The following is a 27,933-nucleotide window of genomic DNA, read 5'->3' on the forward strand; positions in this document are numbered from 1 at the left end:
ACATAAAAATTAGTTGTTAAAAATTTAAAAATTAACATGTTTAAAATTAGACGTACAGACATTCTGGTAACGATTATAATGTTGCTACGCTTTTTAAGTCGTACCTAACTACTACAGGAATCATCATGGAAAGTTTGAAATCTATATGACAATTCTAACACGCCTAAATTAACGAAAAAAGCTATCCGTAACGGACGGACCGACCCTAATTATAGAAAAGCTTCGCTTTTAAAAATAATGATAAAAAATTTAATCAATTTTAGACGAATAATATTAAAATGTGAGTTGTTAATAATGGCACATACCAATGGAGAAGAACATCTCGACATCAGGAATATTTTAGAACAAAAATTAAATCTGAAAAAAAAATATTTATTTCAGTCAACATATTAAAATACAATGATAGGTACATGGAGTATATCTCCACGTATTCTATATCCATTTATTTACTAGCACGAAAGATTAACAGGAATTATTTAAAATGGTTATATAGTAATCAAAGATCTACCGTATAAAAATGAATTTGAATAGTTATTTCTCGTATCGTATTATTAATTTCTTTCCGCGGATATAGAATGTACAATTATAAGATTAAAACCAGTTTTTAGCCCCGAGGTGCCGAAGGCACGGGCTAAAAAAATTGGTTTTAATCTTATGATTGTACATTTCTATATTCGTAGAAAACTGGGTATAATACGATGCTAGACATAGTTTTTTTGTATGGATGAGAACCGGTTCCAATCCACCGGATTCGAATGAATACGAGAAAATATGTTACAAAACTGCTGTTACTTCAAGAATGTATAAAATTACTGTTTTCAATGAAGCGTTACATATCACCCTATATAGTGAAGAAAATGAGAATAATTTTATTTACTTAAAAAGACAAAATTTAGTATTATAGTATTTTTTATAGACAATTTTCCGTGGAAAGGAAAATAGATAATTATAGGATTGGTTTATTCAAGTACAAAGTTTAGCCTTACAAAAGTTTTGATTGAAAAATATTTTATTTATTTTTGTTTTTGAAATCTTTCTTGAAATGAAGAATTTAAACAGCTCAGTGGTTATCTAGATCTTAACAGACAAATAAAAAACCATACTACTTTATTTAATTGTATATCACAAACTACCATTTGCTTAAATATTAATGATTTGCAACTGTGATTTTTTTGATTATATGGTAATCTTAGCATTATGACACTTTAGTCTAATCTATGGCACAGGCAAGTTCTAAAGATATGCCTAGACATTTTTGTCTGGTAAAGCATTTAAAAAAGCATTCTCATTTAAAAACAATAATAAATTTAGTATCCTAAACGATTATTAAGAAACTGTTTATTTAAAGTTTCAAGACAGTGAAAATAAGAATCAATTCTTTTAAGCAAGGATGAATATTTCATCTCCTGAACTTTGATATTATAGATTCACACCTTAATACCAAAATGTGTCATCACTCCCGATAATTCATATTTTTCACAATTGCCATAAAAAAAAATAAAAGAGGTCATTGGACGGGAGGAGTGCAGTAACCCTCACATTCCTATTAAAAAAAAGTGAAAAAAATGACAGTTTTCCGTAGGAAGTTTTTAAATAATTCAGAAGATTAAAACAGATTTTTCATAAATCGGTGGTTTCCCTTAAAGTTCCTGGTTGAGCTCATCCCCCTTTCCCTTATTTTCAAATAAATGAAAATAAGAGGCAGGGGCGTTGAAGCTTTTTTTTTGGGGGGGGGGGGTTAAAATGGCGCAAAATTTTTACCACGGGGGTAAAATTTGCTGGGGGGGGGGGGGGTTAATTACCCCCCCTGAAATCTGTTGGCAATGGTAGATTTTGTTTCCCCCCCAAAAAAAATTTACCCCTGGGGTAAAATTTTTTGGGGGGGTAATTTAAATTTTATTAAATATTTAGTATTAAAATTGCGCGCAAAAATTTTTTTGTTTGAGATTTTTTTATTTTTAGCAATGCATAAAGATAAAAACTTACTCCCCCCTTACATTTTTTTGGAGTGTAGAGGGGGTCTCTACTCATCAGGGACTATTGAGGAAAACCACCCCCCGAGACCTGATGGAAAATAATACCTATGCTTCACTTTCTATCACTCTGTTTAGAAATGTTTACAGTAATTGATTAAGCAAAAGGGCAAGAGTAATTTTTCGTTGAGATTGTGATTTAATATTGTTAATTTTGCTGAAGTGATGGCTCACCAATTTTAATGCTACATAAAATAAGGAAGGGTGTGAAAATTATAACAACTTTTACAGAATCGCCACAAAACCATTGAACCATCCGCTGGGTTAGAACCGGTTCTGAGCAATAATGAAAAAATCACGTATAGTTTTACAAACATTTTTCTATGGAAAATAAAATAAATTTCATAGAAATTCATTTGTGTTGGCCATGGCTTTCGGCCTCTTGGGGCCAACAAAATTGGAATTTATCTTAAAATATTTTACTATCGGCGGGGTAAGCAACTGTAATATGATGCGGGAAATTACTATAAATATTTATCTATCGCATCGTTTTACAGACAGCTTTGCGTGGATGTTAAAGTGAAACTAATAAGATTTAAAACAGTTTTGTTAGTCCTGAGGGGCCGAGCCGGGGCTATGGTATTATTATATCTTATTTTAGTATTTAGTATTATGCAAGTAATTCGGTGCTACACAGGATTTCTCAGTTTGGCTGAGAACCGATTCTAATCCTGCGGATACTAATCCGTTTCAAAGCCATACTGGAAAGGCTATTTCTAAGAGTCGAGTGGGTGTAAATCATATCTCTCTATGGTTACAAAGAATAGAGACATTGAAAAATTTCTAGGTTTAATTAATTCATTATTTATCTTTTTCTTATTATTGTTTACTCATAAAAAGAAGAAATGGCATTTCAGATTTCTTAAGATTCCATTCACTTTAATTTGTAACTAGCCCCAAGGGTCGAATTAATTTTGTGTGACTAAAAAAACAACTTTAATTAACAAAGAAAATTGAAGTTTTCTTCTTTGGATTATTTGATTTTTATAACTACTCTGCTTAGTCTGAATCTTAGACCTTTAAAATTTAAAAAGGCCACAATATAATAAGCACAAGAATCGCAGCTACTTTATGAATTTAGATAACTTTGCTATCCATTTCTAAGAATAAGTTTAAATCTTTGCATTATTAGACTAACAGTAACAAAGTGTAGCAAAAATCTGACCACATTATTGATAAGAATGTATACACATTTTGGGATGCTGTACGTATTGGTGCAAAAAATGGGGACAAATTTCAAATTGTTTTGGCGTTTGACGTCATACCCCCATCTCTTTTCTAGGGGGTTTCTTTCCTCCTTCCCTTTTCTTTCCCCTCACTTGTGACGTAAATAAACAGCCCCGTCAAATCAATTTTAAAATTGTCCCCATTTTTTGCACCAATACGTACAGCATCACATTTTGGTACAAGATGGCATTTTTTTTTTCATTTCCTCTTATAATAAGTCAACTTAAATTGGCTTAATATTTGTCTACTAGACATTTACTATACTTTAAAGGATTATTGTTTCTGATTAACGATCTAGGGTAATAAACCTATTTGATTTTCTTTTTTTTGTAAACTAAGGTGAAGAGCATGCAATAAAATCCTGTCTTGTAGACAACAATATACACTGTAAAAATGTTTTCGAATATATGAAATTTTTATTACAATTTTTGCAAAATATTTATAATTCCAAATAATTATAATAATTTATGTTTTACATAAATTTATTGCCAATTGTTTCATATTTTCGCCTGTAATTTGCTTATTTGAAAGAATTACAAGCTAAATAAAGAGAATTGTGAATAGTTTCACTTCTAGGAATTATTTATTTACAGGGTAGTAGAGTTATGTTCACTAAGATATATAAATTTTCCGGAATTTTGATGTTAGGGGGAGATTTGAAATCTGCATCAAATTTTAAGGATTTTTTATAAAATTCGTTTTTTTGTATAATTCTTTATCTAAAAGCGGAAATGCATTTTAAGTTAATTAATTTTGACCAATAGGATAGATGGATTTTAAACTACCTGCGCTCTAATTGTTTGAATGATGTACGCCATCCAATCAGAGCGCAGATTTTTTAAATCCACCAACCACAGATGCCAAAATTAATTAACTTAAATTGCAGTTCTGCTTTTAGGTAAAGAATTCTAGAAAAAACGAATTTTATAAAAAATCCTCAAAATTTGATGCAGATTTCAAATCTCCCCCTAACTTAAAAATTCCGGAAAACATATATCTTAATGGTCACAGCGACCACGTGCTGACTTCTTTGTTAATTGGTTACAATGGATATATTATTACCTGGGTCTTTCACCAGATTATCATGTATCTTAATAAAGTTAAGCATCTAGCGGGCTAAATTAAGGACCCTTCTCTTTACTCCACCCCCCTTCCCCTCCTACTGGATAAACGGACAGAAAAATAGCAACCTAACTTGATCTTAATTTCTCCCCTGTCATAATATCCACTAATATTCTACATCCATTTTGGTTACTTTTCCACCTTCACTCTATAGTATGTTTAATACCTGCTATGTAAGGTGAATAACGTCACATTTGTACCAAATCATGTATAATGTACAATTATGTGTAGTTTAGGGCTCCAAAACGGCGGGTTAATCAAGCCGATAATTCGCTTGATAAAAACCGCCCTGAATAACCATGAGTTTTCCAGTATGGCTTTGAAACCGATTAATATCCGCTGGACTAGAACCGGTTCTGAGTCATACTGAAAAATCATAAATAGTATTGTATTAGAGACAATTTCCCACGAATATTAAAATAAAAATCAGAAAACAGTACAAGTTTTGTTCTCCTGGGTTTTCTGTGATACGATGGTATGGCTGAGAACCAGTTCTAATCCAGCCAAGCTGAAAATTCCTATTATCGTTTATATCTGTTAATATTCCGTATTCATTTGAGCCAATAAATTGGTTTAAATTAGAGGCCCAATTCAAATGTAGAGTATTTCAACAAAAAGGTATTGAGAAAAAATTAATGATTATTTTGCTGCCATTCCAAATCATTGAAAATCCTGTTTTGATGGAGAAAATAAAAATATTTTGGCAAAACAATTCATTTTATGCTCAATTTCAGTTTTGGTTTGCTAATTATTTTTGCAAGCTTGTTCATGGGGGGGGGGGGGTTGAGTATATTTTTTTGCACTGTTTTCTAGAGGCATCAACATCATCCCACGCATTTGGTTAAGGATGACATAATTGTTTATTTTTAATAATCGAAGCTTTTCCATAATTGGGGTAAGTCCGTACGTCTTGCCGTCCGTAACGGTAAAATCCTTTAGTTTATTTATACAGTCATATCGATTTCAAACTTTTAATGGTGATTTCCATAGCAATTAAACGATTTAGGAAACGTAGTAACTTTACAATCGTTACCAGAAAGTCCGTACTTTAATTCAAAACATGTTGATTTTAACTTTTTTGACAACAACTTTTTGTATGATAAAATGAAACAAGGTACAATATTAAAAGCGAGGTATCTCTAAAATCAAATCAAATAATGAAAGTATATCATTTACTCTATCTTGTATTTAAGCATTTTTGCAAACAATTTTGAACAATTTTGTTTAGACTTACAAATTTATATTCTTATTAAGTTCTGACACTTTACAAGAGTTATTTTTCGTTTGTCATTTCTTCTGATTGCAGAGCTTCGTTTTTATAGATGTTGTCATCCTTGTTTTATATTAAATTAGACAAATTTGAAATTCATGATAAAATTACTTTCATTAATTTTGATTGAAATTTGATGTAAAAATTAATGTTAAATGTAGGTGTATTTATCTATTTCTTGTCAACTAAATCATCAATTGAAAAAATTAAGCAATTAAAGTAAGAAATATTAATAGTTGCCTTGGCTTTATGACACCTTTGCAAGTCATGGGGCATTGATCTTTTAAAGATTTAGTGTGAATTTTTTAACTTAGAGAAGAAAAAAACCTCCCCCAACCACAAATAAATATGTTCTAAAATAACTGTACCTGTAATTAGAAGCACCAGCCTTGTCTGGGAGGGAGTTGGAGGATGGAAGGAACCCGTAGACAGGAAAACAACTCATTTAATTGGTAAAAAGTAAAATGAATTTGGAGAATTTTTTTTCCAATGGGTATTCTTTTGGGAGGATGGAGTTACTATCATTCAAAATAGTTATGTACCTTCTATGTTCATATAAGAAGGTTCAATGTTAAGGAGAACCATATTGGTCTAGTGCGAACCTAAGAACACACAGACAGACAAACATCCTGTTACTTTTATACAAGGATAATCAAAGTTGTTTCGCAACAGTTTACCTGACAAACTAAGTGCCAGAATGTCGGGGGGACCAAGAGGAATCTCTTCCACATGTCAAGTCAACTCAAGGAATATAATTGTAATGTTGGATTCAGGGATAGGGTAATGGACGGTAAATTAATGGAACCTCCAATTATGATCAACAAAATTTCGCCATATGTTGTTACGGATTATCAGTTGGGACACTGTTACTTTATATAACCCATTCCAGAGTCATTTTTACCCTCTAAAGATTTTATGCTAACAATGTAATACAATTGGGGAGCAGTACAATTTATTGTTCAATATCTTCTTTCTTTATGATTATAGGTTACGCAGCTACTCTATAACGTAGCTACTCTAAAGGTTGTAGGATTTGTTTAGTATTTTTGTTCACATTTAATTTAATTTTAGAATTTTTATGAAAATTGTATCGTTTATTTTAGTTCTTTTTTTCACAGCTAACTTAAAATGCTGCGTTTTTTATGAATAAATATGTTTCTAATGTCTATCAATATTTCAAAATGGTAAGAGTGGCTGGTTAATTTTTGTAGTCGATTTAGGTTCCTAATACAGTTAGGGAGTTGAATCCATTTTTACAGAAGCAGAAATATAATCTATGATTATGGTTTGGACCCTCTAAAACTGTAATCTACCCTTCCACTTTCCCCTCTCTTGGTGAAGATATCTTCAACGCCGATGCGATTTTTGAAATATAAGATTCCACTTTTGTCTCTCTTGTTAAAGATATCTTCACCAAGAGAGACAAAAGTGGAATCTTATATTTCAAAAATCGCATCGGCGTTGAAGATATCTTCACCAAGAGAGGGGAAAGTGGAATCTTAAATTTCAAAAATCATATCGGCGTTGAAGATATCTTCACCAAGAGAAGGGAAAGTAGAATCTTACATTTCAAAAATCGTATCGGCGTTGAAGATATCTTCACCAAGAGAGGGGAAAGTGGAAAGGTAGATTACAGTTTTAGAGGGTCCAAACCATAATCATAGATTATATTTCTGCTTCTATAAAAATGGATTCAACTCCCTAACTGTAATAAAGTCTTCAGATATTAGACAATATGTTACTATATGGTCAGGGGAGGGGATGAGGTTAAGTCATAAGGGGGAATGGGGATAACGTTATATTAGCCAGCAGGGAGAAACATTTTATCAGGGTAGGCGAGAAACTCTCTCAATATCCATGATTTCTAAATCCATTTATTTCCCAAATGATATCCAACAAAACTTATTATATTTGGTGTGCAGTACTGTAAATGATTCTGCCCTGAATTCCCTGGAGTATTGGGACTACAGTGTAGAGCTGGAGTGCCTCACTGGACCTGAAGGTGCGCAAACAACTTTTGTTGAGGTTTAATTTCCAAGGAACCTAAGAGATCATTGGTGGAAAAGTTTGGACACTAGTAGTAATTAATTATAAACAAATCAAGATATAATTCGAGTACTCAAAGTATTTTATGCAAACCATTGAGATATCGTGCTTATAAAACTTTGGGTACCAGTATTCTTGACAGTCCAGTTTCCCCTGCCTCTTTGTTTAGAACTCAAACTTTTCTGCTAATCATAATAGATAGTTCCTTCAGATTTTACGAGATCTAAGCGGACACACACTTACAACTTACTCTGTTATAGAAAATATTAGTTTAATTGATATTTTAATATTGATTAAATCTTAGTTATTTCGTTTACAAAATACTTTTAGTTTTATTTTCTGCAAATATTTTTAACTTTTTGCATTTTTATCTCAAGTATTTTTTTTTTTAAATTGCTGCAATGATAAAAATGCTAGATATTTTTACTGGCCGCAATGCTACTTTGGAATTTAAAATTTGTAGTCTCTTGTTTTGGTTTGATAAGCTGAAGATAATGCGCTTAATTCATGCAATTTTTTGGGAATGTCATGGGTAAAAAGATCATTGGATTGGCCCTTAAAAAGATGATTTTTGGGCCTATCATGAATTAAATATTGGATCCAGTTTTGGTGTAACTTTGAACCAAATCTTGTCAAAAAAGTACATAATTACTCAACAAAAAATTAAACTAATGATTCCATGACCCTTGTCTTGAAGTTCTAACTTTTTATGGTAGTGAGCTGAGTCTTTTTTGGGCCAAGATATTCCCCAAATCTAATATTCAAAGATTTTCTTTCAAATTGTTATGGCGGTTTTCCTTTGCCGCTTTACCGATTTTTTTTCAGAATATAAATTATTTTTCTATATACAAATTTTAAAAAACTTACTGTCCATTTATTTATCAGTTTTTCTAAGGGGCAGCAATTTTCTTCTCACTCAGATAATACCTTCAAATGGGCGATTATTAGGTTAGAAAAAAGGGAAACAATGTTTTAGAAAATTGGGGGGAGGGGGGTATAATGATAGGTCAATATTATGATTTTTGTGAGCTATGAAGTAAAAATTTTTAATGTGTCAAATTTTTTTCATTCATTCAAGAAAAAAAAGTATAAAAAGCGCTGACTATTATTTTCGCTAGAACAATAATTTAGGTATGAAGGAAATTTTTTTTTTAAATTCTAATAATTTTCTAAAATTCTAAAATAATGTTGGAAAAGGAAAGTGTTCTCATAGTTAATTTTTATGCCACTTTCTAATGAGTTTTAAGATTTTGTTAACAATCATATATTTTTTTACATTTTACAAATATGTTTATCACTAAAAAAAACTTTGATACTAATAAGGGTCTAGCCAAAACTAAGGTTTTCTACATTAATGTCAATTCTTTCTTGACGGATAGCTTATATCCAGAGATCTAAAGGGATAAGACAATGACCGATAATTTGATATACATTCCCAATGGTGATACACAAAATTATCCCTTCAGTAGATTAAAATTAGTGGTTAAAATTTTGAACAAACAACTTAATGAAACTAAATTCACTAAAGATATGAAGCCAATGAATAAGAAAACGATATTATAACATTTTTGTACACTAGTGTAATAATAACTAGCCCATGTTAAATGAAAACTATTTTATCCTTTACTTTAAATATTTTTGTTTTAATACTTTTGTTTAGGTTAGGTAGGAGGAGGGGGGAAAAATTATTGTGTTTCAACACAGCTTATACCAACAACGAAATTAATTTGAAGAAGAAAAAAAATCACGAAACCTTCACTCATTTTCAGCTGTCGTTTGGAGTCAACTCATAATAGTATTGACGACCTTTATATCTGCCCTCCAAAATATTATTGTAGGTTTATTTCGCTTGTTGGTTATGCTTTATTTCTGGTTTTATCGATGAATATTGAATTGACATGAATATGGTGTAAATATATATTTTTAGCTATACAACTATATAACTATAATATGATATAAATATCTTATAATCTTATGACACAATGTACTTAATACTGTAGTAATTATAAACATTTTACGTAATTTGATACTTAATAGTTATTTACTAAGTATATTTGCGATTACTTTTATTTAATGAAATCTTCCATTTTTTAACATGTACAAAACGGCCTGCTTAATTGCTTCAAGATCCATGTCAGATCTATATAGGAAATAAATGTCTATAAACGAGCTCAAGTTTTCCAAGGAATATATGATTAAAACTCATAGTGCTCCAATAATCCATAATAAACTCTCATTGCCCAGAACGATAAGACCCATTATTTTACTTTATTAAAAATAAATTCATTTTTTTCATTTCATGTTGCTATTTACCTTATATTGATGTATTTAATTTCTAATCATAAAAAAGAAAATTTAAATTTATAATATGATAAATTTAAGAAAACTATGTTTTAAAAGAATTCGATTGTGGCGACATTTTGTGTGTTCAAATATTAAACTAAAATTGTAATCATCATAATTAACCCTTTGGTGACGGTAATGTAAAGAAAAAAATATAATTTTAAAAAATCTTTTAAAAATCATTTAAATTATTAAATATTTACTTTCTTTTAGATAGTAATGCCGGGTGAGGAAAATAGATTTATTGAGAAATAGATATGCATATAGAAAACTAGCCAATAGGGAGATAATTATATCGAGCCAACTCTAGTAATATGATAATATGTAGTACAGGAATATACATTCAATTATGAATTTGGAACAGATTACTATCAGTTGGATTAGAATCGGTTCAGAGCAATACTGAAAAACATGCATCGTATCGTATTAAATACAATTTTCCACGAATAAAATAAGTTGAATAGAATGAATGCCTGTTTTAATGGATCGGGTTTTCAGCTCCAATAAAACTGACCTATAATCCTATAATTTTTTCATTTGTATTTTACAATCCGCGAAAAGCTGTCTTTAATACGATGCGATAATGACCATTCCATAAAAAGTGGCCAAAGAATTTCCCTAATTTTAGACCTGCAGCTAGCCGCGGAACTTGGCAAGACCTTGTTGGAAAGGAATAGAGAACTGGAGGCCTCTATCAAACAACACCAGGCTGTTATAGATGATCAATCACAAGAAATTGAGGTAATTGGATTTTTTAAGAAGTGGTGGCTACATCCATAGAGGCCTCTAGGAGCAATTAGGGGAAGGAAGGGAAGCAAAAGTCAACACTCTACTTTTAATTTTAGTTTTAAACGATAAGTAAAAAAAATTGGGGGTTGGGTGGGTTACCCTCCCCCAAAATAGTTAATAACCTTCCATGGACTATGAACCATGAGAAGCTGAAAGGAGAACCAATTCTTTTGCAAACAGACACACATTCTGTTACTTTATTATAAGGATAATGAACAAAAATGAAATTTAAAATAATTTTCAACAAAAGATGACTGCATACATGCCCATTTATGTAAAATTAGGAGATGTGCTTCCGTCCGCCCTAAAATGATAATGACGTAAAATTAAATTTTGTTGAAGAAGTTTCCAAAATAAAAATAAAAACATAAATTGCGAAAAATCCAAACGTGGATAGCCCTAACTAGGTCCTGGACTAGCATTATATATTTTATTAAATTTAGTCTGTCGTGAAAAATACTGTTAAAAGTATTTGATATTTTACAGTATGTGAAAATTTGTTAGCTGTGCTAATATCAAATTAGGTGAATTTTTGTCATGAAAACTGTGAATTTGACAGCCTCATTAAATTTCATGTGTGCGAAAATGACATTGAAAGTGTTTATGACAGCATATAAATAGTAATTTTGACCGAGGGTAAAAAATATTGCAAATTGTACACAAAAAAATCTAATTTATAGAATACACCCACTTTTTGTCAAAAACACAGTGACTGTACTTTGCTAGTCGTAGAATTGGCAGCAACCCCAATTGTCCCCGTTTTTACATTCTTTTGTATGTTTAGTACCTGACAAAGCAGACGAGTGTGTTGAGAGAGGTGAATGAGTCCAGAGTCAAGGTTTATGAACAGCTAGAAATTTCTTTACAAGAGGTAAGCCTATATACTGCAAGAATTTTAAGGGATAATACAATAGCAAATGAATTAATGTACACACCAAATAGTGATATCTGTACACAATTTTATTGGTCGAAACTTTAGAACACTTTTAGTTTGAATAGACCAATCAAGATTAAATAACAGTACCTATAGTTTTTGAGTCAAGAAATGTTGCATTTTTCATGTACTCTGTCATAAAGGGGATGAGGGGATCAAACTCACTTCTGGTTAATTACGTGCTAAATTCACCTGAATTGTTAAAATTGGACCTTGGCGCGAAGCTGCAAATTATTTTTTTTTTCGTTGTGTAAGATTGTTTTAAGACGTGACAGCGTAGCTATTCTTGACGCCTATTTGTATACTTAAGGCAGAAGAATTGAATGGAAGGTTGTTGGCTGAATCAAACAGTGATAAAGCTAGAATTAAAAGGTAAGTTAGACCATAGTTCAGAAAAGCGAAGTTTTTTATTAAGGAAAAAATGGGGGGGGGGATAGTATATTGTAATAATCTTGTAATTCTTGGTACGAAAACAAAAAAAAACATATTCTTGAAAGCATTTTTAATGTTTTATTTCTTGAAAATCGAATTTTAACAAATCTTTTGACATACTAAGGTAAGGACTCTTTAATCCAAATTAATAAACTTTCTATGTGTCCGCAAAGGTCTCTTAAAAGGTTGAACCAATTGGCACAAAATTAAGTGAAGAATTGTAGATTTGAGGCTTTTTTCAGCGAACTGAACTTGGTAGGGGCCTGGATGAGGAAACTAGTTTTTAAATTAAATGTTGATGCTCTTTGACTGTCGTATTGGCAGGACCTAACAAGTCCCTTAATTTATTTTAACATTTATTTAGTTTATCTGGCATAGTCGACAACTTGGAACAGAAATGTGAAGAGCTACAGGAACTTCTAAAGTTTCAGGACACCAACAAACAGGTAACAGGATGTTAATTGGTCAGGGAAATCTTCACAAGAAAATTCAACAGTCAATTATTATTTTATTTCTAACAAATCGCAATACAGATATACTTACAGCCAAAGTAAATTACAAACCTGTACATAGATTAAATGTTTATCTTAATAATCAGCAAATATATTTATCTGATTATATTTACATCATACACTTCCTTTCGAGTTACGGACAGACTAACTGACATAGGTATTTCTTAAATGGCAGCGGAGTAAATCCAACTTTCCCAAAAATAAGCACCCCTTACAGAAAACTTTGATTCATAGAAAATGGATATACAATATACGTGGATATTATGACAGTGGAAAAATTGTCGTCAATTTAGGTTAATAACATGGAACTCATTTAGTGGTCAGTTCGTTCTTTAAGTATGAGGGAAGGGGATGCGGCAAAGGGGGTTGGATTTGGGTATCGTTATTTTAGCCGGCTGCGAGTTTCACTTTATTAGAGAACATAAAAATCTGGTGTAACATCCAAGCAAAAATAAATCCATTATTAAGCTTTTCTGTCTATGATAATAATTTATAACTTGATTAAAATTGTAACTATACTACATACATAAAATTTAAATTAAAATATCTAAGTAATTTTAACATTTTATTCTAATTATATTTGTTTATTTTAAATTCTGGTTGAATTTTAAATGTAATTATAAGGATTCATATTGTACAGTGTTTTTCTTACTTACATCAAGTAATTACAAACTTAAATTTATTTAATTATTAGTTTTGTAATTGTTAATACATTATAATTGCATTTCTATTTTTAAATAAATAAAAGACTTTACTTGATGCATTAATAAGAAATAACAGTTAATGACAGTGTCTTAAAATTGGAATTTCTTGATTTTAGCAAAGCATTTAAAGTTATGTTTAGATTTTTACGTCTATGACTTTTTAACCTGGGGAGAATTTCGGTTTAAATTTCAAGTATTTATAGGGATAAAGGTATAGAACACTAGATTATAAAATACTAGAGTTGGGCTCGATATAATTATCTCGCTTTTGGCTAGGTTTATTTAATGTTTTATTTACTTTCTTTTGGTTATCTGAATTCTGACTATTAACCCTATTTTTCCATTATCTTCTCCCTGCTGATTTATTTCTTTAAAATATTTTTATGGATAGAAATTTAATACTTTATAATAATTCAAATAACAACATGAAATAAAAATAATGAATTTATTCTTCTTACAGTAAAATAATGGGTCTTATCGTTCTGGTCAATGAGAGTTTATTACGGATTATTGGAGCACTATGAGTTTTAAACATTTATCGCTTGGAAAACTTGAGCTCATATATAGACATTTATTTCCTATATAGATCTGTCATGGATCTTGATGCAATAAAGTAGGCTGTTTTGTAAATGTTAAAAATTGGAAGATTTCATTAAACAAAAGTTCCCGCAAATATAAGTATTAAATGAAGCAAAAAGAATAATGTAGAATGTAGAGTAAAATTATAAATAGAAAACTGTTTCTTTGAAATTATAAAACAATAATAAGTAAAATCTCTAAAGTTTTAAAGCTAACGAATGGCAGAACCAGTTTACAAACTTTGGGGGGTAGTATTTTACAGTCAATCGTCTCCAATCCCCTCTCTTTCAGAAAATGAACTTATGCAATGCGTGTCAGTCCGTCTATTAGAGATCATGAATTAAAATTTATTTGTAGGAAAAGGGGCAAGAAAAAAATTTCATTTTACTAATTTTGTAACATTTTTTAGGAAAATGGACAAGAAAACGGAACGGGCAAATCTAAGAAATCTCGGAAAAAGAATTCAATTTCTGGGAGTCACAGAAAAATCAGCGCCACCTCCCAGGTATGATTACCAGCTTATTTTCTTTATGCTTTGCCTGCCCTGCTGTTGCCGTCGGACGGTCAACTAGAAATTTGCGGATTTTCCTAATAAAAATGTGAAAAAATCTGAAATTTCTAATTAACCTAATATTGCTAAACACCCCTTTTTGCATGAAAAATGCACTTTGTGCTTTTACAGTATATCATTTTGTTGATTTTAAAAATTCATACTTTATTATTTTTATTGCATGTTAAGTTACTTTTTTAAGCAAATCATAATTGTAACATTTAAATTTTTTTTCAATCCTTAAGTTTTTTTTGCCATGCATTATTTGCTTTTTTTCTGCCCTAGCTGCATGGTGTAGGTGGGCTGTTATCCCTGGGCAGTCACGGCTGCTCTTCAGGCCCAGATGAAGATTATTCTGATGGGGAGGGGGTGAGTGACCACCCCACCCCAACACATTTTATTCAGGCATGTTTTCACTCATGTTTCACTTAAATGGCATTTTCTATAAAAAAAAAAGATTTATTTAAAAAATGCTTATATTTTGAATAAAAAAAGCGGCTTTAGATTGTCAAAAATTTTGATGTTCGGCTGTGGTTTGTTTTGAGTAAAAACCATTAGATTCTAAAAAAAAGTTTAGTTTTGAATCTAAGTTTTGAAATCAAGACGGAATACTTAAGTTTTGATATGCATGTCCTTGGTTATTTTTTTGCCATTTATGTGAAATATGACCTCACCTTGCTTTGATTGTGACCGCACAGAACTTGGAAGATGGTGTGAGCAGGATGACAGGGGGGAGTAGGAACGAGGGCACCAGCTCCAGCTGTAGTAATGCCAACAGCTCTTCTGGATTCTATTCCAGTGCTTCCTGTAAAGAACAGGTAGGTCAAATATTTCCCATGGAGGGAGTGGATATTGGACTATAAATGATACTGGTACCCTAAGTTTTATTATTTGTTTATATATAGTTTTTTTTTCTTAAACTTTCAGTGATCAAACTGTTCAACCAATAATGTAAATCAACAGAAAGGAAGTAATATTGTTTATCTTAATTGGGGAGGTTCTTCAATTTATCGTCCAGTGTCTTATCCCTTAAGATTCCTAATATTTCCTTCACAGAAATATTATTTTATATTATGTTTTACTTTAATTTTATAATGTAAAATTAAATCTGTAAAATTAATATTGTACCAGCGTATATTGAAACTCGTAGCATGTCATGGAAATTAAATTTCTCTTCTATACCTCATTGCAGCTTTTTTTCATTTTTCATCTAAAATATATACTACTACCAGGGGCGATTTCTTTTGGGAGTGTACTGTGGAGGTTTCCTCCCCCAAATAATAGTAAACCTTACCTGGACATAGGTCTTTAGATGCTTCATTGTAAAGGAGAACCAAAAAAAAAGGATTTTTTGTTTGTTTTTGGATAATAATTTCAAATTTTTCTAAATGGGCCGAATTTTCAAAATAATTAAAGGTACTTTCTAGTCGAGTACTGAACTCCCCGCACCCCCCCCCCCCTATCTCGACCACTGAACCCCCGCACCCCCCTATTTTTTTATCATGGTATATTTTTCTGCAAAATATTTTTTTCAATGCAAAGATATTTTAATCTGATAAGCATGAGGCAGCAGTGAACAAGTAATTTATTTCTTCAAATAAAATTCATTCTTTTGTATTCTTATTCAGATTAAAATTTTAGTTGTTACTTCCTTGTTCATTGCAGGGCTCGGCAGCCACTCATCAGCACAAATTCAACGTTTTTTTAAAGTTGAAAAATAACTAAACCTGTTTTTTTGCAGTGTTTTCTCTTATTTCAGTAAAAGTTTCAATTTTTTTTTAAATCTGCTTAAACGCGGCTGCCGAGCTTTAAATCTTAGTATGTATGAATTTATTGTTATGTTTGCATAATGCCTTATTTGTAATACAATAAAAAAAGGCCTTAATTTTTTTAGAAGCAAATATACTCTGCATCAACGTCAGTCCACCTTATTTTTTTATGCTGTTGACTCTACGCAGCTTGAAATAGGGTGCACTATTCAAAGCACAAAGGCTCTATGGAGAAAGATTGTGTCAAGAATGTATTGATTATAATTTTTTTGTAATTTGCAGGTGTTAACAGTTAAGTTTTTTACTTACGTGTCTGTGGATAATTTCTATAGGCAACGCAGGCTACATGCGTATTGTTTATTTCCATCATGGGTTTGATCACAGTTGAGAAACCTTTGCATTATTTAGGAGATTTGCAGGCTAGAGTTGGAGGTTGTACAGCTAACTAGTGATCTAGAGACAATGCAGGAACAAAATATGGAGGATGCAAAGAGAATAAAGGAATTGGAGCAACAGGTAAGAATATATTACAATGAGTACATATTATATAAAGGATGCAAAGAGAATAAAAGAATTGGAGCAACAGTAATAAAATATCACAATGAGTACATATTATATAAAGATAGCAAAGAGGATAAGGGGATTGGAGCAACAGGTAATAAAATATTACAATGAGTAAATATTGTATAAAGAATGCAAAGCGAATATATTATAATATTTTTAAATATGTTGAATATTACATAAAAAAAACATTACCCTAAAATTTAGTTTTTTGCGTATTATTAGCAACTGTCAAATTGATAGGCATCAGAATTGCATTTCATAATGATATTTTTTGCTGGTTTTGCAATGAAAAAGGATGAATATTAACTTGAAAATGAATGGCCATATTAAAAGTTGTTACCATCTCCCATAATTTTACATAAAAAGATGATTACCTAAATATTAGCGAAACTTTGGAATAAATTGACAAATTAAAAAAATTTAAATAATTTTTTTATAATTCCTCATTTTTATTTAACTTTGGTGGTGTCAAGTGCATATACTGACAGACGAACTGACAAACTTGCATGAAATTTTAGAGTAGAATTGCTTTTTTAAACCCTGTCTCATGATAGAAGTAAGTGCATTCTTTAGATTTCTTTTATTATTCATTCTTTTTGTCAAATTCTTCTAATATTATTTTATTTCTATTTTTTATAACTAGCAGGTTATCTATGTGAATAGGTTATGTTCGTCAGTTTGTGAGATACTAAAGGACACTGACAAGTTAAATATTTTATTGGGTTGTAATGCCTTGAGTGACAAGAAAGTAATGTACCTTGTTTACTACACTCCCACTTTTAATGAACATAACTATAGGCTGCAACCAATCAATCAATCAATCAATCAATGTAATAATAAAGAACCTGAACTTTGTTAAGCCAACCAATGAGTATAATTTACAGTTTAATATCCCCTATCTCCCTGAAAAATATGAAAAGCATGAAATAATTATTATCATGCACCATTTTTGCATACCATAGATGAAAAATTTATAGAGAATATTTTTGAGGTAGCCAAATATTTTTGTTTTTACTCTCTTCTAACTATCATTTTTTGTCTATCTCTCCTTTTCTCTCTCTCTTTCTCAATCTCTCTGTTTCTCTTTCTCTCTCTCTCTCTCTCTCTCTCTCTCTCTCTCTCTCTCTCTCTCTCTCTCTCTCTCTCTCTCTCTCTCTCTCTCTCTCTCTCTCTCTCTCTCTCTCTCTCTCTCTCTCTCTCTCTCTCTCTCTCTCTCTCTCTCTCTCTCTCTCTCTCTCTCTCTCTCTCTCTCTCTCTCTCTCTCTCTCTCTCTCTCTCTCTCTCTAACTATATCTTCTTCCTTTTTTATCCAGTCATTTTTTGCCTTCAATTTTCTTTTTTGTTTTCTATTTTTTGTTTTTTAAACTGCGAACCAAAAAAATAGGCAAATCCGAATTTTCAGAATGGCAGCTTCATTATTCATTTGGGACGAATTTACTGTAAATATAATATGTAGATGCATCTTTTTTTACAAATTTCCACCGTTGATTTTTTATTAATCAGCACCAATGAAGCACAAGATCTCAAAAACAGCATTTTGGGTAGAAACTGGTGAACCAAAAAGATATGCAAATCCAAAACAAATCAATGGAAAAACGATTTTTTTGCACTTTTCTTCTGTATTAAAGATTGATTCTGATAAATTAATAATTTTTTAAGGGATTTATGCATTAATTATACTGAAATGTAGTATAAGGTAGAAATTAATGATTTTTTAAAATAAGAAATATTAGAAAAAAGAAATTCGACCCCTATCACTTTAGAGGTCAGCGGCTGACCTCCAGTTTAGTGTATTTAGCCTAATACATGTTAAAGATAGAAATTACCCTGAAAAGTATACAAAAATGTTTTTAAATGTGTTAAAAAAATCATTTTAAAATCTTGATTTTGAGGATGATGTCCTTTTAGATGCTCCTATTGGTGATGATGGTGAGCCAAATGTTATCTAAGTACATGCCCATTACAACAACTTGTCTATCAACTTATGTACCATTTTTTGTAGTCATAGCAATCTCCAATGGAGCCTCAAGACAAGAAATATAACATCTTCTAAATACGACAGTATTTACCTTATGCAATGAAGTAATTAAAATTACATTTTTTTTCTTTTTTAATACTGCTTGGCTGGAGGCTGCTATGAATACAAAAATTGAACCATAGTTCAATATATAAGTTGTCATCATGGTCATGCACTTTGATAATATTTGGCTCACTATCACTACCCATAGGAGCATCTTAAAGGCCATCATCCTCAAAATCAAGATTTTAAAATTGATTTTTTTAACACATTAAAAATCATTTTTGTATACTTTTGGGAGTAATTATTATTTTTAATATGTATTCAGCTTCATCCATAAGACTGGAGGTCAGGAACTGTCCTCTAAAGTGATAGGGGTCGAATTTCTTTTTTTCTAATATTTCTTGTTTAAAAAATCATTAATTTCTACCTTATACTACATTTCATAATAGTTAATGCATAAATCCCTTAAAAAATTGTTTATTTATTAGAATCAATTTTTAAAACAGAAGAAAAGTGCAAAAAAATCGTTTTTCTATTGATTTGTTTTGGATTTGCATATCTTTTTGGTTCACCAGTTTTTACCCAAAATGCTGTTTTTGAGATCTTGTGCTTCATTGGTGCTGACTAATAAAAAATGAACGGTGGAAACTTGTAACCAAAAGATGCATCTACTTTTTATGTTAACAGTAAAATCATCCTAAATGAATATTAAAGCTGCTATTCTGCAAATTCAGATTTGCCTATTTTTTTGGTTCGCAGTTTAGTTTTCTCTCTAACAATTTATTTATCTGTCTATCTTTTCTATTATATAAAGTAGTAAGTAGTAGGAGTTGTTTGTTTGTAGCTTAAGATTTCGATAACTTCTTAGCCAATAATTTTTCATTTAGGGAAGCTTCACAATGTCCAGTGGTGGTTTTATGCTTTTTTATTAACATTACAGATTTAAGTCTTGCTCTTCCCTACACTTAAAATACAGAGCCCTTAGAATCTAAGGGCGCAGTCACTTGTATTCTAAAAAGTAATAAAAATTACTTACCAAAAAAGCTTCATGTTAAAATATCTGTATTTATTCTATGGTATAATAAAGGTTGGTGTAAAACCTCCTACGTAATAATTTTACTATTCTAAATCCTTTTTTTCTAACTGGGCCTGGCGTATTTATGGGCGGTAAAACAAGATGGATTGCTTTCTAATGTAGCATTAAGCATTAAAGTTTTCCGTAATTAAAATGCATGTACAGTTTAATTGCAAAACACGATTAATTAGTTCAAACAGTACTTTCTGATTTTACCATTCTATTATAGAAAGTAATTAGATTTTTCTGAATTCTGTCTGTAGCTTAAGATTATGAACCGATTGATTTAAATGAATCTTCAAAAAGAACCCGGTATTTTTTCCGGCTATTTTATTTTTAGAATAATGTTTTAAGATAAATATGAATAATTTGTTGAGTTATCTGTTTTTATGAGAATTATTTATGACGAGTTTAGATTAAAAATAACATAAGTACGTTTTTCTTAGGCAAGGAAATATTTTTGCAAAACAATAATTCATCGAAATAGTTTTTTTTCAGTGGCGTGCACAGGGTTTGTTAGGGAAATGCGCGAAGCGCGCCCAAAACTCTTTACAGCCTCATCCCCCCACCCCTCGTTTAACCAAAATAAATATGGGTTTTAGCTTTATGTGGTTTAATACAGACAATCATAAAGCCTGTTGTCATTTTAATGTCAATGTGGTAGGGGTGAAGCAGTTCAACCCTACTGAGCGAGTCCGTATCGGTGGGTGATAACTTTGACCGCTTTCTTTGACGGTCAAACAATGGAAGAATGAGCTGGCTTAGGAATGTGATGGGTGGAGCTTTAACATCTGTATTTGCCGGGAGTCTCGGATCGTAGTATGCTCTAGGAAATGACAGTCCGTCTGTCCGACTACCACAGAAACATCCTCCGAAAATATATACCCGCTAGGATAAATATCGTGCAATCAAATGGTTGGTTGTCTGTTGGATGTTATTTACCTTATATTCCATGAATGATGTTCAGTCAAAAGGGACTATGAAGCTTTATATAAAATTACTTTCTATACGTTTCAAACAGGTAATTAGGTAAATTCTAACAAAAATGGCACAATTAGATGAAGCAAATCCTTACGTGTTATATATTTATTACATATGAAATACAGGGTGCGCCACATAAATCCGGACTTTTTTCAAACGGCCATAGCACCAAAACTACTTGACCAATCATGACGTTTGACCACACTATAAAAAGCTTGTGTAATTACCTTTTTGCCCATAAAAATTTTTAGACGATAAAGGACGTGTTCTCCGAGCTGGCAGCGCTTATGTTCAACATGGCAGAATCGAAACGCGCTGATAGTTTACCCTGGATTCTTGACTAGGGCCCACTAAATGTGACCTCAGCCCATCTGTAGGTGAGGTAGAGTTATGCAACTTGCTGGGGATACTGTTAGATACACAAGTAAGACACTAGAAAAGACTAGAGCTCTCTATCTGAAATGGCTTGGCCGTAGTACTCCATCAAAGTGAAACGTGGCAGATTTTGAGATGTCAAAAACGTCAAAAATCGTGAAAATTCGTGAAAATTTCTCGGTTCTCGACTACATGGGCCCATTTGTAACCTTAAAACTCGTTTTAGACTATGTGTTGCGATAATAACTCTAGCTTAATCTTCATGCCATTTCCAAAAAAGTATTGAACGTTGTTCTAGCTTAATTGTGGCCCAAATGAGAGCCGCCGTGTCGAAGAGTAGCTTGAAAGATGGGTGAATTTGGATCCTGCAGTTACTCACGTCCCTAAGGAGATATGGCCTCTCAGCAGCCCCGATCTTCATCCAATTGACTTTTGGGCCTGGAGCGCCATTAAAGCATGAACCAATAGACGCGCCCATACCACAAAGACCTCCCTCATTGCCACTATGAATGAGAACTTCGCCAGCTTGGACAGGGACATGGTGACCAGGGTCTGGGGGCGGTTCAGGGGGCGGGTAGAGGCGGTGATTGAGGCTGGCGGCGATTTTATTGAATAATCTAATAGTCATATAGCTAGTTTGCTTCCCAGTTTTTAAAATTCAATAAAATCTTTAAAATTGACGATTTTATTTTCATTTTTTTAAAAATAAGAAAAAGTCCGGATTTATGTGGCGCACCCTGTATATATCATTTATTTGACGTCATTCTTTTTAAATATCTTTCCTTTTCTCTCTTTCTATCTCTCTCTCTTTCTCCCTCTCTCTTTCTCTCTCTCGCTCTTTCTAATACTCTAGTTTTCTTATTTTCAAAGTAACTAAAATAAGTTATTAACCTACTTTGGCCCAAGACTTTCCTGAAAATTATAGTAAAATCTATTAAGCTGTTTATAAGATCTTACTAGACTTATATGATTGATATCAGGGAAATAATATGATAAGACAATGGCCAATAAATGAATGTTCATCCCCAATGATGAATAACAAAATTTCCTCTCTGTAGATTACATATAGTTGTTGAATCGTTTGGACACTCAACTGAATGAGCCTACCGATTAAAATTTAATAAAAATCCCCAAAGTTGTTAAACCAACAAATAAGAAAACGTTAAAATAAAACTTTGGGGACTAGTGTAATAAAGAGCCCAATGTCCCCTCCCTCCATGGATTGATATACTTTGAACTCACGTATATACGTCTAAGAATGAATGATTTTCGAGTCTATTTTGGTACATCATTCACACACACACACACACACACACACTCACACACACACACACACACAAACTAATAAATTAGATTTAATAAAAGGATACATAATTTTAAAGTGAAAAAAAATAGTTAGATATCGCATCGTATTGTAATAGATAGATAGTAAAATGAAAGTAAAAAAATAATTCTAATCCATCGGATATTAAACAGGTTTGAAGGCATCTGGAAAATGGATGCTTTGTCTATAAAAAGCTTCACTGTAGAGTCACACAAAATAGTAATAAAAATAGCATGAAAGTTTTCTTTGTTATTGCAAAGTTTCATACAGCATAATTATTTTAAAAGCTAAATCTTTTAAGGTCTTTTGTCTTTAGATCTTTTGTCCATTAGGTCTTCTATCTTAAGGCAATTTGTCCCATCATGTCTATTTGCAATAAGTCTTCTATAATTAGTCATTTTTAAGAATATTTTTCCATGATTATTATTTTTATTGTAAGTGTGTATATTTTTAGGTTGTGGCCCTTCTCTGCGAGAACAACTCTCTTAGCTGTTGTGGGGGCAAGGGGGACACTGACTCCCCCCACTCTCACACCCATGACCCCAGCCATAGAGGCTGCCACCATATCCTTACCCAACTGGAGGCCAGCTGGAGGGAGGGGGGAGATGAGGATGGGAGGGCGTGGGCTACACACCACCCGCAGGGTATACAAACATCACAGGAAAGTGCACACAAAACGAATAATTTTTTTGGTAGTTACCCTTATATAACATATGGACTAAAAACGAGAGAAAAAAAATATTTTCGGCGCTTACTTTAGGTTAAGTAATGGTAATCCTAGGGATAGGCGTCCGTAAATTAAAAAAACCAACGCCGGTAACGGAAAGTATTAGTTTGTAATGCCCGGTTTTGAGTTAATATAGGCCTTAATTTACTACTGCTATGCTTTATATAATCGGGGTACATTTTAGTAAAGTTGGCTGTTAGTTTTTATTTGTTGTTTTGAGAGTGCACTTGTCACAGGATGATGTTAGCTCTGGTTCTGGCACACAATCTATCTCCAGTAGTAGATTCAACAGGTTGTTATAATATCACCATCATAATAATAACATATGGACACTAAATATCTTAATATCTCAGTTAATATTAAAGATAGAGACGTATTTTTTTCAGTAAAGATTTTGTTACTTAAAATGGAACGAAATTATTTGATTTTTAAAAGTTGTCATTTATTTTTAATATTATAAAAATCATAATTTTATCACATTACTATGATTTGTGTCTAAATTATGTCTTTTGTGTTTAAACCTAACATCTTTAATGTTATAAATATTTTACAATCATGATAAAGCTTAATAAAATAGGATTTGCTTTAAAAAGTTACGCAATACTAACATATGGAATAATATCTTGATATCTCAGTTAGTATTAAAGATGGTAAGAAGTATAATACTGTATGCAATAGTAAGGAACTAAAATGATTATTTTTTTTAGCGTGACAATTTATCCACCTTTTTAAATGGCTCTTAACAAAAAAGGTTCAGATTGATATTAATTTCATCAAAACATAAAGGGTGTGCAAAAAAAATGCGGACATGGACAAGCCGCGCAATTTGAATTTTAAAAATGTATGCACGTTTTTTTGCAAAAATTATTGTCTTATATTTACTAATATACTCGCAAGTCAAGTTTTAAGTCAGTTGAGACATGTTAACACGTAGCTCCCTAACTATACGTAGCACAGGAATCGTTCTTGTATTTCCAAAAAAAATTAGCGGTTCTAACGGTATGTTTAACATTTTTCTACTATTTAAACAAGCCGCGCAATTTCAATTTTAAAAATGTGCGCATTTTTTTTGCACACCCTTTATATGAAAATTATTGTTTGATTTTTAATATTTTTTTATTTAGGGACAAAAGCCATATTCGTTGGGCTCAAAAACGTTGAGGTTTTTATCATGCCTTGATTGGTTGGTTCAAACTAGTAATGTCTAAATTTTTCAAAATTACTTGGGATATAAATCAATTTATCCTGCATTGTCTTATCCCTGGTAGATATAGTATCAATAATCACATCAGCACTTTTCATTACTTTCATTATTAATTAGATTATTCCTGAATTAATGTTCTTGCTGCGCCCTTGTCATAGAATTAATAACCAGGACACCAGGGAAAAGTAAATTTTTCGGTTCTTTCTCACGAATTACCTGAAACCCCTTTACCCACCCCTACCTCATTTTTTAAATAAATTGAAAAATAAGCGAAGGTATGTGTTTGTATGTTTTTTTTTTACTTTAGGTTAGGTAAAGTTAGGTTAGATTTGGTTAAGGGTTAGCCTTGCAGCGTTAGTGTGACCGCAGAAATAGGCCCCACAGGGGTTTGGCATAGGAAAAAAAACTACTTACCCCCTCCTTTATTTTCAATTGACTTTAAAAATTTGGGTGAGGGGGGGATGTCAGTGTTCGGCAGAAACTTTTTAGGAAATTACAAATTTATTTAAACTCAAATTCAATACTTAAATCGTGTTTTACATTTTGAAATGTTCCCCATCCCTCCGGGGATGATAAATTTATGAACTGTTCACTTCAAACGAAAATATGGAATTTGCTTTTGTGTTAACAAAAGTTTTTATTTGCTTTTTGTTGACCAATTCTTATCAATTTACAGTTTTAAAACTTACTTTTAATGTTTAATTTGGTTAGGTAATATTTCGGTAGGCCCCGTCGGGTTAGAAATTGCTTTTTAACATATGAGAAAATTATTCTAAAATAATTATTTATCGCATTGTATTATAGACACCTTTCCGCGGATGTATGGCTGAGAACCGGTTTTAATCTAGCTTATATTGGTCGCTTTAGCATTTTGCAAATTTACCCATGTTTAAATTGCTGGTAGTAATGTAAAACTAATGTAATTACTTTGTTCCCTGTCGATACAAATAAAATATAATGGAAAATACAAAAATAAATTTACTCCTTTATATTTTTCCTTTCTATAGTTTTAATATTTAATTTTTTAGTATGACTTCAAACCAATTAATATCTGCTGTAGTAAAACCGGTTATGGGTCACACTGAAAAACCACATATCGTATTACAGACATTTACTACGAATAAAAAGATAAACCATAGAAAAAGTATTAGTTTGGTTGGCCATTGAGTCCAACGAAACTGGAATTATTCGTAAATTTTTTTTATTTTACAAACCGCGGAAAACTGTCAATAATTCGATACTAGATTTTTTTTTCTAAACCATGTTTTTCATTTTTCTTTTTCTCTTCACTCTCCTCATATGTCTTTCTGTTTCGCTATTTAATTTTGGTTAACTTTCTATGAATCTATATACATATCTCTCTATGGTAATGGACTTAACCATACCATAAGGCGTATAGGACATAATTAGGACTTCAAGAAAAAGGTATTGCAATCTTAGGGCAACAAGGTTGTCTTAGATATGCGACAGTTACAATATAAATTATTAATATTGTATCTTACTTTGAAAAACCAAGGAGGGCTCATGTATAAAATCGGAGATTCGGTAGTATTTTAGTAGTAAAAAATCTTCAAACACCGTATTAAAAATCTTCAACTTTTTGTTTTAAGAAGTAAATTTGTGGTTCAGCCACCCTGTAGCTGATTATCCGATTTTTTTTGCAAACCTTTACTTACACAGCCAGGTGTAAATATGTATTTTGTTTCAGATTGAACCCACCGACCCATAATTGTTTGTGCAGTGAGGTGTTGAAAGCTGACTGTCTTCAACTCATGAACAAAGTTAAAGAATTAAATAGCAGAACCTTATCCCATAATACCAAGGTAGAACGATACTAGTGTAAGAAATTTATGGATAGGTTTAAAAATAAATAATCAGATACAGACATATATCTAGATAAAATGAAAAATAGATAGATAGAAAGATGGATAGACTGATAGACAAATAGATAGAGAAATAGTCAGTAAAAAACAAATATATAAAAAAAGATAGATAAATAGACATAGATATGTAGAAATATAGAAAAACAGAGTGGTATAAGAAATTTATTTATTCAGATTGATAGACATATATGATATAGATAGTTAATATTTAAAATTTGAAAAATAGATTAATTTATTGAACCCATTATGCATACAAGTAAATTATTAAATTTTTAGGATAGCCAAAGCGAAGAGAAGGAGCTTGTATCACGTGATCAATCAGCTGACCCAGCAATCAAGTCACGTGATCAATCAGCTGACCCAGCAGTAAAGTTACGCGACCAATCAGCTGACCTAGCGGTAAAGTCACGTGATCAATCAGCTGACCCTGCAACAAAGTCATTGTATCAATCAGCTGACCATGCAGTAAACAAATCAGCTGACTCTACGAATGAGTTTGGTGATGTTAATGCCATATCTAAGGATGAAACAGCAGTTGCTACTGCAAGCACAGTAGACTGTCATCAGGCAGCTTCAAGTTCAGCAGTTGAAATAGTTGCTGACACGTCAGAAATAGACAATATGGTGGTTCATAACATTAAATCTGATACAAGACTTGCTGAAGATCAAAAGGTAAGAAGATTAATTTTACTTCTTTTCATACACGTAAACACTTAAATGGTATTTAAGTTCTGGTATTTTCAAGTAAAAATTTATGAATTAAATATTTCTCCTTATTGGATAAACTTAGTATGGTCATAATAGAAGAATTGTTAATATTAGATTTTTGAAAACTTTATGAATTAATTAATTAATAATGCTTAAACTATCAGAACTTAAATATGCATGTAGTTTTTCTTTCAGCACAAAATTTTAAATTTATGAGGTTGAGCTTTGGTTATAAGATTAAGTAAATGGGTATTAATTTTTTTTCGTTCCTTTCAAATTCAACTCCATTTACTTAACATTTGGGAGATAGGACAATGGACTATAAATTGTACTGTTAATATTTTATTTTCTCTCGTTAGTAGTCTTGATATTTTGGGTTTAACTAGCAGTGTCTTAACTTTTCATCCATTATTTGTTGTAGAGAAGGGGTGATTTTGTGTATCATCATTAAGAAGGTATATCAATTTATGGTCCATTGTCTTATCCCTTAAGGTCTCTGGGAGTTAGCACTATAAACATATAACAGACACACAAACACTCCACTATTTTTTAATGATATTTAGATTTAAAGTATTTGTATATTTTTTTGTAGTAAAATCTTAGTGTAAAGTGTTTTCCTCTAAATGAATTTGAGGTGAAGAGTTTGTTATTTAAAAACCATGAATTAAGGGGACATTGGGCTGTAAATTCAATCAGTCCCCAAAGTCTTATAATAACATTTTCTTATTAGTTGGCTTAACAACATTTGGGACTTTTATTGAG

General features: G+C 31.5%; 1 protein-coding gene across 2 annotated transcripts in view; it reads left to right on the forward strand.

The window, feature by feature from the left end:
• The first annotated feature begins 248 nt into the window (after window positions 1–248).
• The window catches only part of Cen (cerebellar degeneration-related protein 2-like), a 36,688-nt gene continuing 9,003 nt past the window's right edge, over window positions 249–27,933 (forward strand). The window contains exons 1-16 of one of the 2 annotated variants that reach the window (XM_080174343.1): window positions 251–330; window positions 6,029–6,080; window positions 6,321–6,397; window positions 7,573–7,654; window positions 10,670–10,782; window positions 11,615–11,701; window positions 12,075–12,136; window positions 12,561–12,642; window positions 14,401–14,496; window positions 14,827–14,946; window positions 15,240–15,359; window positions 16,719–16,826; window positions 23,104–23,304; window positions 23,607–23,668; window positions 26,289–26,403; window positions 26,740–27,135. In XM_080174343.1, coding sequence (XP_080030469.1) covers window positions 295–330; window positions 6,029–6,080; window positions 6,321–6,397; window positions 7,573–7,654; window positions 10,670–10,782; window positions 11,615–11,701; window positions 12,075–12,136; window positions 12,561–12,642; window positions 14,401–14,496; window positions 14,827–14,946; window positions 15,240–15,359; window positions 16,719–16,826; window positions 23,104–23,304; window positions 23,607–23,668; window positions 26,289–26,403; window positions 26,740–27,135 — 1,809 coding nt within the window. In that variant the 5' untranslated portion in view covers window positions 251–294. Of the gene's footprint in view, window positions 331–6,028; window positions 6,081–6,320; window positions 6,398–7,572; window positions 7,655–10,669; window positions 10,783–11,614; window positions 11,702–12,074; window positions 12,137–12,560; window positions 12,643–14,400; window positions 14,497–14,826; window positions 14,947–15,239; window positions 15,360–16,718; window positions 16,827–23,103; window positions 23,305–23,606; window positions 23,669–26,288; window positions 26,404–26,739; window positions 27,136–27,933 lie in introns of both variants that reach the window. The other variant, XM_080174344.1, reaches the window with a different exon arrangement.

The sequence above is a fragment of the Acartia tonsa genome, chromosome 10 (assembly GCF_053477335.1).
Source record: "Acartia tonsa isolate MP-2025a chromosome 10, ASM5347733v1, whole genome shotgun sequence".
Classification (NCBI taxonomy): domain Eukaryota; kingdom Metazoa; phylum Arthropoda; class Copepoda; order Calanoida; family Acartiidae; genus Acartia; species Acartia tonsa.